The 15,964-nt window shown below is 40.7% G+C and overlaps 1 protein-coding gene across 1 annotated transcript in view; it reads right to left on the reverse strand.

Annotated features, from left to right (window-relative positions):
• The window catches only part of LOC124283991 (retinal guanylyl cyclase 2-like), a 388,141-nt gene that overhangs the window by 285,437 nt on the left and 86,740 nt on the right, over nucleotides 1–15,964 (reverse strand). The window contains exons 5-6 of the mRNA XM_046720035.1: nucleotides 6,540–6,653; nucleotides 6,272–6,349 (exon numbers count right to left, since the gene is read on the reverse strand). Coding sequence (XP_046575991.1) covers nucleotides 6,272–6,349; nucleotides 6,540–6,653 — 192 coding nt within the window. The remainder of the gene's footprint in view (nucleotides 1–6,271; nucleotides 6,350–6,539; nucleotides 6,654–15,964) is intronic.

Consider the following 15,964-nt stretch of genomic DNA (forward strand, 5'->3'; position numbering starts at 1 on the left):
GTTTAAGTTTGCATCCCGCAGACTGCATCGTAAAGTGTTGAAGCATGACGGGATCAGGGTTCTGGCCGAAGCAAAGCTGAACACGGTAAGCGACCACATCTCCACCGCACTCACTGACAGTAAAGTCTCCGAGGAGGAGTTTCGTTTGGTCCTCTCTGAACTCACCAAGTACCACGAGATGAAGCAAGAGATCCGGTCCAAGTCTCGTAAGACTGCCGTCAGCGAAGACAAGAAAAAAAGTACATAGAACAAGGGGTACAACAAGCCCGGCAATCCTTCATTACAAAACCCAAAGAGATCATAGGCGATTCACATTAAACTGAGAGATCGGGTCCTGATAAAGGCTTTATCTATGAAATAAAGCTTTACAGAGGCCTTTGGCAAAACTGATCTCGTACCCCCACTGTATATACTACTGGGGGTGTGGGTTGGGTGTGTGGGGAGGGGGGTGACAACCATTATTGGCATGAGTATATTATGAATACACACTAACCATGTTGTCATTCGACAACACATGATTTTTCCCACCAACTCAACAGATGGTTTAATCAGTATGGTTTTATTCTTTATTTTAGTCGTCCCGGTGGTTAATGGTAACTCCAACAAGAGACCACGTTGTCTAGTTCTACATACACGAAGCTAATAAAGTCACCATAAAGACACCCTTCTGTGTACATTCAATTTTTGCGATTGTTTCTTTAATCGTCAGTGGAGCGTATGTGGTAAGGACATATCCCATATAATTATGGAATGGTGAAGTGCTCACTGCTCAGGGGTATCGCCTTGACCAGAACTGTCACTAATATCTATCACCCCGTTTCTGGAACTGAATCTAAGTCTTCTATAAATTAGCTCTATAGCCACATGGGCATTTAAGTGACCACAACGTCATACATTTCCTATATCTTCAGATGGCAAATAACAAACACATCACGTAATACTAAAATCAGCTTTCACACTACGAAGTTAAGTTTAAAGTACATTATGTCTTCATAATCGTTGAAAATGTCAGCTGTAAAATCTTGTAACAAAAAGACTCTGACTCCACTGGTTTTTGGTTCTTCGGTCGTTTCCAAATCAGGTGCAACTTTTAAGGGTGATTAATCCCTCAAATGTGTCTTACATTACCGAGCACGTCAAAGTTGAGATCTTAGAATACTGATTCTCTGGACTGTCAGGTACTGTCGTCTTTCTGGTATAAACTTGCAACGTCGCAGGGGGACGTCTTTTACAGAAATCACTCCAAATTACAGTAACACAAATGTGTTGGATCTGGCATTGTCATTTGACAATAAGTTGGAGAATATGGAACTCCTTTAGTGTTTTGTTGTTGTGTGGTTTATTCAAGAAGTTTGTGTTTCTGAACACCAGAAATATCGGCTTCTTATTGCTAATAGGTATCCTCAACTAGTTAGCCAGCTACACAGAAGGGTAGATATTTATGTAACATCTAATGGAGGGTATTATCGGTGCAATAAATCTATCTGATAAACTTGGTATCCAAATCTGATAACTATGCAAATTACGTCAGTCCACGAACTACTTTCTCAAAACTCCATACATGCAATGCGAATCCTAAAACGCTAGCATTAGCATTTCATTGATGACGTCATCGCGAGTTTACAGTGCGTGGACGAGTTTGTAAACAAACATGGCTGCCTCCATTATCAAACTTGGTGATTGTGAAAGAAATGATGACAGAGGTTCTGGTGTCGTTACTGCAGTAATTGACTTTGGAAAACATGAAACGGAGAACTTCGTTCAAATTGAAGGTACGGGTTATAAGGCACGAGTGACCGGCTAAGAAAGGTACCAGTCAAGGATTTCGATCTAAAGAAGACGACAAACCGATTACGTCAGGTATCAGAAACTGATATTGATGAGGTGATTACCCGCGAAAACCCTGCCTGATTTTGTTGTTCTTTTTAGACAGAAATATCTTATTTTAGGCAAGAGTTATGTTTGCACTGTATTAGCGACTAGTCACAACCATATGCCGCCGTCATGAACGACCGTCGCCTTTTTGCACCGCTAAGTATTCTTACGCCAATGCTCGATTCTCTTCATACATAAATTCACATACGATTTGCTTCTTTTAGAGTAATTTTAAGAATCGCCAAAGGCTCGCATAATACAATTTTTATTCCTAATATATGATATGAATGATATGGAAACACACTCGGTTAATAATCTCTATTTACATTGTTTATCCAACTTTCGAAATCGCTTCTCATAGTTTCCTGTCACGTCATTTCTGTGAATTTTCTTGTCGATATGAAGTTCATTGCACTATACGTGCACTTCCACTTAATTGCCAGAAAAATGTCCATGTGGGAATCATTATCATTTCTTGCAGTTATGGCCTCCTCGTTCCGATTGTTAACACACATGCAAAACATTGCACAATCACCCACTTTTAGTTTTTGTGGCTGGCGATGGTTCGAACACATCACTTTTAGGAAGAACTACAATCATATGTGACGCTGCCATTACCTTCTCGACACATTCTTTGGCATCTACAAAGTTGGGTATTTTCATAGGTTATTGACGTCCATGTGGGGAAAATGAGCGCACAACATAGTTAAGAAAGTCACTTTAGTAATGTTTTCCAATATATTTTCAAAAATCACTTGAATATCAATACAGTTCTGTCCTGTAATAAACGATAAATCAAAATGTATCAGCGTTGTTTGAAAATGAACACAACTTTCTCGGGCGCAAACTCTTGTGACATCCTAAACTTATGTGTATAAATGATCATATGAAGGGAACGCAAGTTTTGCTCAAGCCAATTCATATTTTTTTTGTAGTTAAACTACATTCTGATAAACTTGATTAAACGTTTTAACAGAGTTAGAATGGATCATGTACACCGTCGTCAATGAGGATACATTAATGGAATGGAACGTATCATATACCGTAAATGAAAACTACACACACTTCAAGGCTAAAATAATCAGTTTATTGACGTCGTGAAGACCTTCTCAAAGATAATATACTGACAGGTAAAAGAAACTTTCTCCTCGTTCAATTTGATCTTACTAGAAATCAACAACAAGAAATCGAAGTTTGCAATTTGAACAGGGCTGATAACCTATTGAACAGGTTATGGTCGACATGGGGTCAAACTAGAGAATTCACTATCAGTGGGTCCATTCGAGAAACACAACAAAGCGTGAACAGAAGTCTCTAATAGCGAGTATGTCCATCTCTGGCTAGAATACATGCAAACACACGTCTTCTGACTGACGTTGTGAGGCGTCTGATGACGTCTGCTGGGATACGCCCCCATTCTTCGACAAGGGCTTGAGTCATTTGCTGTACTGTAACTGGTGAATTCTATCTTCGTCGAATAACTCTATGTGTCCAATAAGTGCCTGATTGGCGACATTTCAGGAGAGCATGCAAGCCGTGGCAGAACGTTAACGTTGTTGGCGTGAAAGAAGTTCTGGACGACTCGAGCGGCATGTGGGTGAACATTGTCCTTCTGGAACAATATCCCCTGTGGCTGTTACTGAAGGAACGGGAGAACTGTCGGTCGAAGTACCTGGTCAATATAACGTTGGGCCGTCAGATTACCGTTGATAACAACCAGTTCTGTCCTTTGGTCACCACATATGCCGCCCCATACCGTGACACTGTCTCCACCATACGGCTCCGATTCCTGGACGCAGCAGCGAGCTGTCCTTTCACCTCTCCTCCTGTAAACTCTAGCTCGTCCATCGCCCCTTGATATACAGGTATATGCATTTTGCTGTTTTCGAGGGCAAACTGTTCAAGAGGGGCGTTTGAACGCTGCTGTTTATATTTTCTTATTATTAATATTATGAAAAATTTTGCAACAAAAAGGTTTTTCTTTTGCCCGTCAGTTATAAACATAGACAAGATTATTTTGAGTACACTGGACACTTTAAGAGTGATGACATAGTGCAAAGAGAACAAGAGTGTATCAAATACGAAGAGTTGAGTTGAGTTGAGTTGAGCTTTACGTCACATCGGCATTTTTCCAGCCATATAGTGACGAGAACAAGTTTGCATTAGTAAATATTGTAAGTACATACTCGGAATGAGTTTTATTTCAAAGACATTTATTTATTGCATTGTCATTCGAAAGCAGAAAAAATCATAGCATCAAATTTATAGGCAGGCGGTTTGTTACATTTCATAGTTACAATTTATGGTTGTTACATTTCACAGTTACAGTTTATGATACAGATCAACTTCCCTCAGGTAGTTCAGTATCAGATGGGCGCTCACGCGTGAGAACAGATCTTTTAGGTTTGTTGCATCATAATGTGAGTCCCTTGCAGGCGATAAGTCCACGCATTCAAGCAGAATATGCTTGACGGTGAACACCTCATCGCAAGAGACACACATGGGGGGTCCATCCCCATCCGTTTTCAGCAGATAGTCATGTGTAAATCGACTGTGGCCAATACGACATCGTCGTAAAATTACCTCATCGCGTCTTGACTGACAACCCAAGTAGGTATAACCGATTGTTGGCTTCAATTCATGGAGTTTGTTTCTTCCTACTTGAGTGTCCCACCTTTTTTGCATCAGGTCCCGAGTATAGCTTTTGATAGTGGGTTTGAAGTCACTGTACGGGATTAGCAGTGGAGATAGGGGCTTTTCGAGAGCTGCAGCATCGGCCTTAGTGTTACCTGCTATGCCGACGTGACCCGGCAACCAGCAGAGGATGATGTCATATTGGCTAGTAGAAAGGTCGTTGTACAGTTCTAATATGTAAGACATCACGCTGTCTGGTAGTGGTACGCCCTGCCCGAGGCCTAAACACGCGATCGACTCACGTTGAGGAATGTAAGTGTACATGACCTGTGATTGCAGATTGTGACTCGGAAACACGTTTTTTTACACAAATTTAGAGATGGTGAGGTCACATGAACACCTTACATTGTGGTTTTGTATTAACGATGCTGTGAATCATGTTTGCGTCCAACGTTGGTGTGTTGTAAAATAACGTTGAATGGTTTATAATAACAACATGTAGCTGTAGATTTCATTTCCTTGCACTTACAGTTGTTCATTCATTCATTACGATGTATTTACAGATCAGAAAAAAAACGTTCACAGCGATGTTACTACATATTTCCTTTCCAATCAATCTGATCTGACATTCGTCTCGAGTCATTGCTGAAATCAAGTTTTTTTCCATCATTCGTTATGCCATACTCTGCGAATTTGACATCTCTGTGTGTTCACAACAACCCCTATAGCAACCCGTTTGAATCTGAGTCCTGCACAAAGAAGGTTGTCCTCACTGTTGTATATGACGATATATACTCATGCCAATAATGGTTGTCACCCCCCTCCCCACCCCAACCCAACACACGCCTCACACCCCCATCCCACTCCCCCTCTCCAATTAAAAATTGAAGGGGGTGACAACCATTATTGGCATGAGTATATATTGTATGTAACGATACCAAAGTCTCTTGCTCAGTGACTCATTGAATCACCAATTTACATGCGATAGCGATTGCCCTGCTTTCAATCGTCCAAACTCACTTTTCTGACGTTATGCTTCATTTTGGGTTAATGTTGAACAGTTGCTAAAATGTTGTGATTGTTGCGTTTGTCTTTGTGGTTTACATCTATCTTTATGATAGTGGATGTTATGATTATTAACAACATGCTTCAACTATTGGTTTATGTTTTAATGTCTTTCTCCTGAGTGAGACTGTGAGTTTGGTTGAACGTCACTTTTAGCAGTACTACACTTATTTCACGTGATGTTTGTATGGGAGTGATTCAAGCCCTAGGTGATGCAGGACGCTTACCAATTCAATATGGTGTTGATAACGTACAAACATAAACGGGGAGAAACCAAGATTCGAAATCCACAAATCCGTGTTTCTAACTTCTTTGATTCTAGAAGTTGGGTAGATGAAGAATGATGAGTATTTTTATGGATATACAACTTCTTTATTCTATATAGGCGACGTTTCTAATGTCGTTGTCAAGCTTGACAACGTTTCGACCTAACTTGACAATGACATTAGAATCTATGTCGAAACGTCGCCTGTATAGAATAAAGAAGTTGTATATCCATAAAAATAGTCCTCATTTTTCACGGGTTTCTAACGTCTTAAAGGGGCGTAACACAGTGTAGTGAATCTCAGAGCCTTATTCGACATGGCACACGGTACCCCTTTGTCCCCGTTCTCCCCTTTTATATGTCTATCAAAATTGCATATGTGTTGTTTGCTATTATATTCGATATTTTGTTCGAAATGAGACAGCTACTTACAATTCTGACGTGAGTCATAATCTTGCTCTTGACTTCAAAACCTTTTATACGCAAGTCCTTTACATGCACCAGATCGCCCTGTAGATATACAAGAGTATATCTTGTACTTCACATGTTGTTTATAAATGCAAAGCTTCCTACAATATAAAATGGAACGTTACGCGAATAATAACAAAGAAATAACAAAGCAGATTTAAGAGTTCCGTATGATTGTGTTCACTGTAGTTGGGAGCACAAATGTACCACACAGACTATATCACGCACTCACGTTGTATCTTGCAGTCTCTGTGTAGTCACTCAGCTCGTTTATGCTGACTGTTGACCTATTGGGCTCAGATGCTTTTACTAAATCAGGTTTGTCAAACATGGTGCTCTTCATCATCTGCAAAACAAAGACTTTCAGGCATGATATGTAATAAGATCGATTTCTTTGAATATAAATTTCCATCGTAGTCAATTGACAGTGAAGGTTCATTAATATAAATTCTGGGCATATCTGTCAATGTAAAATGGTGTACTATCTCCTGTCGATGTATATTCATTCCTGCACGTCACAATTGCCAGCAGTATCGGAAGAAACCAATCATTATCCGCTGTCTTGCGAACAAATTCTGAATTAGGAAATAATATAGCATGTAGAACAGAGTAATAGTGATAAATCAGAACGCGTATGTTTAAAGAAATCTTTACATAAATCATGAATTATGTCTTGAGACATCAGTATGAATACAGTATTGCAAACCTCTTAATTACAGAAGGCAAATGCTTATGGTTTACTTAGAACATGACATTTGATTAATGGTCCTAAAACAAAATGTAAGGTTTTTGTAAGTTTTCATATTCTGACCAGCTGCCTTATTAACATTATGTTTAAATGCATGATTGATTCCATACTTGTTGTTATGGCTATCGTTAGTTCTCTACACGAAGGAATCCTAATAATCCTGCTACCAATCGTGGTACAACTTTGATCCTTATGATACGATAACCTATGTATGTGCAAAGGATATCAAAGCAGGCCAATTGACTTTAAACGTGTCATAATATTTCGTTCATTCTCTCTCGCCCTGCGTGGTTTTGCGTTGTCATCCTGAAAACAGACCGATGTACCGGCACAACGTGTGCCGCCAGGATGTTGTCACGGTAGTTCTTCCCACTGACACGTCCGTGGATAACATGTACAATTGTTCTGCCTGTCACAGCGTTCCCTCCAATCATCACTACTAAGCCACTCCCGAAACGATCGTTTTGTCTCAGGTTAACTTCATGAACAGGCTTATTCCGTCATAGCCGCACTCTGTTGTGCCTGTTAAGGAAGTCGAAAGTAATAATAATAATGTGTCCATTTCTATAGCGCCAAACTCCACACTAGGTATGCTCATAGCGCTAACAATCAAGGCCATTATTACCCCGGATAACCCCAAGCTGCCTGTTAGGCGCTAGAAGATTATAGTTATATGACTTTTTTCCACCGGGTACCCATTTTCCTGCTGGGTGAACAGAGGCAATTTTGAACAAACTCACTTGCCTAAGGTGAGACCACATGTATCACATGTGCTTCGTTGTGGGGCAGGACTCAAGTCCTAGAAACTCTCAGGAGTCAAGCTGCCAAACACGGTCACCCATCCAAGGACTCTCCGAGCTCGACGCTGCTTAACTTCACCGATTTGTGACCTGAGCTTTAAGCACAGGACCACGCGCCACCAAAGTAAACCTTGATTGATGCAATCACATCTTGTGTGCCAGTCATCGCCCTTGGTGGACCAAACGACGTCTGTCATCAACCTTTTTCATCGAGTTCAACCTTCCAACATGCAGATCGCACGTAGCTGTTAATGACGTGACTGACGCCGTATATCAAACAAGGTTTTATTGAGTTTACAATAATATCAGAACACACTGACACTTTTCAATGTATATATCGAATTTTACCCAAACAAGGTCCACGTGCACACGTTTAAAAACAAATGCCTAGAATTCGCGTTTGCACGAAATTCATAACACTAACTGGATGAAGTAATCAGTTTCTAAATATATAGAGAATCTACAATCTTACAACTTGATTCCCAACTTATATCACCCTGAAATCGAGTATCCCCTGTTTTATTATTATTTGTTCTACATTTGCGTCAGTTATTTTCTATCACACGTTTGGCGTGAGATTGTGCAGATCTTACACTGGCAATGCTATGTTCAACAACATCTGGAAGAGGTTTGATTACAAAGAAACAAACGTGCCAGATGGGTATAAAAGGGAATATATTCCATGACATTGGGTGGGGAAGAAAATTAAACGAAAACTGTTATTTTCAGAGTGAGTGTCAGTGATGGCTCGGTGTGTCAGCTTGGGTTGAAACACAAGCCCAAAGTGCTTCAGATATTTCACGCTTACCTCCTCGATATTAAAGCATTAAAGCAAACAGCGCCATGCCGCTGAGTTTGGCCAGATTCCAAAAGTCCTACTGTCTGACCCCTTTTCAGCAAGAGTAAAAAAACGTCTCATTTTAAGCTGCGATTTCAAACAGGTACCTGAACAGTGAACGACAGTGAAAAAACATCCATGCATGTGTATTGTCATCCACTTTCCAAAAAATGTGCCATTTTGTAACAGAATGTATCGGAAGTTAAAGAACGTAATAATGCCATTTCAATGGCCTGATGTGTTTCGAAAGACCGGTTGAGGCAATTCTGGACTGCTGCTGCGGTGTCTCTCTTCGTGGACTATGTCTTGTTGTACCATGTTGACGATAAAGTCGAGACATTGTGAGAAATACCTTGCGTTTATGTTTGTGATTCGCAAGCGTGAATATTTACAAAAGCATTAATATTCACTTCGCTTGCTGAATGGTTTGTGACAACAACATATGTCATAAACCTTCCTACAACTCTTGACGGTAACATATGTTACATTTGACCACTTTCTAAATCGCATTGTGTAATCATAACTCTTGACGGGACATGAAAAACAATCTTATGTTTTCCGTGCCATGCCATGCCACAAATCTCCAATCGAAACATCACCATAGAACGTCTTACAGCCGGAGCAGTCCCATTCCGCCTTATTTTCATCTAAAATCGACTGAGAAGTAGAAGGCGAAGGGTCAAAACAACTACGCATCGACATGCTACTGCCACCGAGACTGCAGGACATGTGCCTCGTATTAGGAGGGTATCGAACAAAATCATCAGGAATCGTCTGTAAGAGATGTCAATCAAAAGAATAGTATTTGTCTCTTTATTGAGGCGTTTGAATCGACGACGCCGTATAGGCATGGATTTTGAGAAACTGGCAGTATGAATAAGTAATTCTTCTCCAATAACGCAACAGATTAGGTAAAGTGTGATAGTGCGGGGGCATATCCTATACACCGTCCTGGTGGTGGCTCAAGAGAATTTCACAACAAATCGGTACATAGACCAAATTCTTCAACGTCACTGTCTTCCTATTATCAACCGTCATGAATAGAACGTGAGTTCTGAAACCGACAGAGCATCGATGGGAATTATCTCGATAAACGTTCACGTCAACTTCAACATATACTGCGGACACATAACTGCGCTACGTGTTGTGGGAAGAATGGACCAGACGTCCACAGGAAAGAATCATTATTCGGTATGTGGCAAGGAGGTGCTGAGAAGTGATAACAGCAAACGGTGGTCACATCTGGTTCTGAACTGGAACGGTCCATGCAGGTAGCAAAGGTACTTTAAGTCCACATGGTGCCTGGAACGGTGATCTACCGTCAGTTGTTGGCGATATATAGCCTGTTTTTATATTGTATTGTCCAAATATTACTATCAGTTTTAACTTTCCACGCTAGTATTAATTTTAATTGTGATATTCTAGTTGTTTTACTGTCCTTTAACGACAGGTTTATTTTATATTCACATGTTCCATTTCAATGTCAAGTATGTTCTCGTCACGATATGGCTGAAATATTGCCGATGTGCCGTTAAATTTTAACTCACTCACTCACTTTGAATCGGAACGACACTTTCGGGGACGTATGTGACACTACATCCAGTATTGCCATTTTGTCTGTATAATAGGTGACTATCACCATGCCAATTTGCATCCTTGTATAAATCAATTTATATGAAATATGCACAATAAACTGAACATGGTAATCGGAAATTGTGACGACACAAAAAACTACAGAATCAGTGTTAAACGTTTATTGCGGCGAATAAAATGTAATTACAAAAGACAAAATATCTAAGGTATGGTAATGATCAACCGTCCCTAGGAACAGCGCATATGCAAATGAGTCGCAACACACAAGGGGGTTTACCAAATACGTTCACACGGTCAGTAGCTGCTAGTGTGCCTACCTTGCGCTTTGATGCAAGCCTAACACCTACATCTCACTGAGGTCACGTCGATGAAAGGATCATTACATATCCGAGAAAGGATTTGACGTTCCTGCACCTGCATCCGAGAAAGGATTTGACGTTCCTGCAGCGTTGCAGGATCCAGATGACGTCGGAAACGTCTCACCATATCATCCCAGACAATAGGTGGAAAATGTAACATATTGACATTGTTTGATAGATCCGGCTGACTAAAATTGTCGACAATCGGAAATATCGCTGATGGGAAAATTGTGTCATCGATGATATTATACATGCACTATTGTGATGAATGCAGTTTAAATTTACTCGGACAATACACAACGTAGTTTTTAATGGGCCGCTTCTTAATTATGTTAAGCATACTGTTTTGTTCTTAATCCAAGCATATTTATATAACTACTCACCAGTTGAGTAAAATATGTTGATTTCTTTCAGAGTTTTTTCTCAATGGTACTTCTCCGATATTTATCGATAATCGATTCAGTTAACAATTGTCAGTCTCGATGATCTATATCGATAGCAACTCCATGACTAAGAAACTGCTGTACAACTCGAGCAACGTGTGGTATGGCAGTCCTGTTCTGCAAAAACCATAAAGCCGCCATATGTAAAATCTCATACCTCACAGCATTCATGTTACAATCATTGGCGTCCTTACTGCAGCTGTTGCACCCCAGATAAAAACGACCCAGCTCCAAAACGACCCTATTTCCAAGTACATAGCGTGATGTAACGTTTACCTTTTCGCCTGTAGACACATGCCCTGCCATCAGCTCGATGAAGAAGGACCCGTGACTCATCAGGGAAGGGTACTCTTCTCCACTCACGTGCTCCCGATTGCAAGTGTTGCCCGCTCCATGTTCTGGTGATGGAATTGTCCATCCACCTGGGCAACTTGCAGGGATGCAGTAGACATGTAGACTTCGTCGAACTGTTCTCGCAGATACACTTCTGTTGTCAGGTTTGGACAAAAACTACAGGGCCCGTTTCACAAAGCCCTCTTACCGGTACGACCTCGTAAAGCAGGTCGTAGACCACCTCTTACTTTTTACCCTGTTTCACAAAGACCTCGTATATTTACACTGTGCCGTAAACAGCCCAAAATTTAGGACCCCGATTGACCTGTCGTAAATGCTTTAGGAGGTCGTAAACACTACAAAGATGGCGTCAACGATTATGGCACTGCAAGTGATTAAAACGCGCTAACAAAGAAGACCTGAGAATTTTTGAGACAGGTCGAACGTGCTCGACACTCTGGATGACACTGACATGATGTGATATAGATTTCTAACATGTTGTTTTTCTAACTGTGCAGAAAGTTAGAGCCCCAACTGAACAAACCTACAAGGCGTTCACATGCTATTCCGACCTCCCTGCAAGTGTTGTGTACACAGAGGTATTTGGCAAAAGGGGTTTTCCTCAGTGAAATCGGGGATCTCCATGGAGTATCCCGAGCTAGTGTGTCAAGAATACTCCGCGACGCCGCTAGTGCTCTGGCCGTGTATCTAGACTTGATTAAAAAACCCTGGGTGCCAAGGGACATATGTCCTTCCTCTTCAACCCTCACTTTGAAGTCCATTAAAATTCTAAATATATCACGCACACATATACTTCACAGTTTTGTATTCTGCGGGAATTTCCTGTTTCCTGATACCATCCACTATCTAAAAGACAAAGCTAAAGTGCTTAAAATAACCTTTCAAAATAGGCTTCATCGTAAATGTCGCCATTTTTGACACAATACGAAATCACGATTCACAGCATTATTTGCTGTACAGTATGTTTTCAAATGTGAAAATCGGATAATTACTGGGAGTATTGAATTTCAAAAATAACATATTAATGATCACCGAAATCAGTTTTTCATGATATCACTAATGATAAATCTGAAACGCTGCCGATGAACCTAGAATCGGTTGGGATGTTTTCGAAAATATACTTACACGAACGCCGAAGTGCGCTTTCCGCCATATTGGATAGTGTTTACAAAATCACGTCTCGCAAAGGCCGGTATTGAGACGCCTATTACATCACGTATATTTCATAATCAGCTGCGACAAATGCATCACTGAATTCCCCATAAATTTTAAAGTCAAATTACAAATGGTCTTTGTCACCAATACCAACTGGATACAAGATGAAACGAAAGAAAACAAACGCTGTGCTCGGAAGACTGCGCTACTGTAGTTTGAAATGTAAACAAAGAAAAATCGTAGCATTTTCTACAGTTTTCCGACATCCAGCCGGCTATTCATTGCTTGCAATGGCTCAATACCTTTAGAATATGCATGGAAAGAGTATCATAGCAAGAAAGAGAAAATTAAAAATAGATACAATGCAATGATTTGATACTTCATAAGAAATTGTCACAGTTTCCATGCAACGAGACGCCATAACAGACGCAAAATCACGCAGAACGACAACGGTAATTATCAGCATTTCTGGCTTCTTCTCTTACTTACAATGAAAACGATGAAAACATATAACAATACACAGATAGTCAGAGTCACTCTGATTACTTACATCTCATATTTATGGACAAACGATCCCTGAATCAAGGGAAGAGTCATCGCAAAATCCTGTGTACCCTTGTCAGCGAAGCTGCCATTTTGTAAGAAGTCGGTCATCGGTTGTGATGGCATACGTCAACATTGTTGTACATATTAGGCAATTTCTTTGAGGTGAAGGTCGGTTGAAAAAGAGTAAACACTATCCTTCTGATTACACTTTCAGTACAAAGCTGTATATTTTCGTATCGTTCAGATATTTTTTCATGAAACCAATTTCAGTACCTACATTTAGCCTTGTTCAATATCATATCATACGTGGATATAGGGTATACGGTTTTATTCTTTGAAAGTTTTTGATTGTTTGAATAAAAGTTACAAAAGAAATTGACACATTTAGAGTATCACACCATATTTTAAACCTTTACACAAGTGTTAGTAGATCAAGCGTAGCCATAACTGCAACATTGACTTTAGGTCCTATAGTGTGCAATATTCAATACATTAGGACTAATATTGCAGTTTCATATGAACAAGTTAATGGACAGCGATTTAATTCAAACCTTATAAGTAAAACTGATAATATTAATGGAAATTATTTATACATTTTATCTTGTAATTTTCAATGGAATTTAGTAGGGTTATCCAAAATAATTCATTTATTGATATTTTTTTACGATAAGATAACCTGTACCTTGAATTAAAAACATAACATTTGCATTGTTATTCAAACTGTATTTCTATTTTGAAATACTTTGGGGATAACAAGATAAGCAGGTGCCCGTTCGGTCTCGCTTTATGCGTTGCTATGCAACAAAGTACCTCTTATACAATGTACGACATGGATTTAGGACCGCGTCGTACGACATGGATATGACGTCTTTGTGAAACGGTCGGAAGAGGGTCGTAAACAAGGTCGTATGGGCTACGACCTCCTAAATTTAGGAGGCTTTTGTGAAATGTGGGCCTGTATCGAACTTGCCTTTCCTATCTTAAGTCAGGGAGAAGGTTGTCTTGGCCCAGCCCAGCCCATACCATAACCTTTCCAAGCCTTTCCAGTCGGCTTACAGGAAGTCACACTCAACAGAGACTGCGCTACTTAGAGTCAAGAATGACATTCACCTCTCACTGGACAGACAGAGAGTGATACTCTTGATTATGCTTGATCTGTCGGCTGCGTTTGTCTTTGTGAATCACAGCACCCTGCTATCGCGTATGCGTCACACTTGTGGAGTCACAGGAACAGCTTTAGCCTGGTTTGAGTCCTATTTAGCGGAAAGATCGATGTGTGTTCCGGTTGATAGTGTTCATTCTCACTCTGCTGACTTGACGTGTGGTGTTCCACAAGGATCGGTCCTTGGCCCTGTCCTTTTCTCTATTTACACACAACTGCTCGGAATCCTGATACGACCAACAGCTGTACATCAGCATTGATCCCCTCAACATTCAGAATGATATCTCCCAACTTAAACTGTGCATCAAAAGCATTCAATCGTGGATGTTATCCAACTTTCTTAAACTAAACAATGACAAGACTGACTTCATGATCCTTTGTTCCTCTCATCAACTTGCGAAAGTAGGAAGCCCAACACTTTCGGTGGGAACGTCACTTATTGCACCAACGAGCACTGTCAGAAATCTTGGGATTGAGATGGACAGACAGCTGTTTGATGGAAAGATAAGGAAGCATTTCGACATTCATACATGCAAAACACTCGTGCATGCTTATTCCACCTCTCATCTCGACTATTGCAACTCTCTCATATCTGGATCTGGTTCTGTTTCTCTTCTTCAGCGTCACCTTCAAGATCCCCAGCCTGACCTACTCCGCATTCCACTCTGACTAAGCTCCTGTTTATCGTAAAGAACTTCTGACTCCATATCTCCCGACACGCAATCTTCGCTCATCTCAACAACAACAACAACAACTTTGACTTCCGTTCACAAGAACTAAACTGGCAAGCAAAGCCTTTTCTGTAGCTTCACCAACTCTGTGGAACAGGTTACCACAGGAGAACAGATAATCTGAAACCTTTGACATCTTCCGCCAGAAACTTTTCTACTCAATCAGTAGCTATCCTCCTCTCTCCAGTATGTAAAGCACCATTGAGCAGCTGATGCTGGATAATAGGTTCTATACAAATGTATTATTATTGTTATTATGTTTTACAGATTAAAGATGAAAATGCAGCAGAGAGGGTTCGGTTGATCTTGGCACAGTCAGGCTGGTAAGGTTCATCATCAGCTCAGGGCCCTCGCCCCCTCTACACGCAGCCCAGACAGCGAATGGAACCCACCAAGAACTTTCCGGAGAACATGAAGGCTCCCCAACACTGCAGCCTTCTGCATTACCCCAAAAGTGTCAGAAGGGCTGTGCTCCCGGTGGAGAACCCGGGCACACTCCTGATCTGCGCCAAGAGTTCAGGAGGTTCCAAACCAAGGGCACCGAGAACAATGGGGAGCCTAACGACAGTGTACTTGGGATGCAAGCGAGACAGTTCAAAGGCGAGGTCCGCATATTCAGCATGCTTTTCCTGAATCTTGCCAATCACGTTGCTGTCAAAAGGGGCATAAAATTCAATGATATAAATAAATTCATTGGTTGTATATGGGCCTATTCCAAAAAAGCTTAAAAGCATAGTTTTCCATGGGACCCAGGACATGGATGGAGTCAAAGTCACAGGTATGGCGAAGACGATAGTAGAAGCAACGAGCCATGACATCATGTCGTTTCAGATATGCTGTTTGTGCCAAGGAAGGGCATCCACTGACAAGGTATTGGACAGTCTCTGTAAATTCACTGCAAAGTCGTCAATTGCCAATCACGTTGCTG

Source organism: Haliotis rubra, unplaced genomic scaffold, assembly GCF_003918875.1.
Source record: "Haliotis rubra isolate DU_JTF1 unplaced genomic scaffold, ASM391887v1 Scf327, whole genome shotgun sequence".
Classification (NCBI taxonomy): Eukaryota; Metazoa; Mollusca; class Gastropoda; order Lepetellida; family Haliotidae; genus Haliotis; species Haliotis rubra.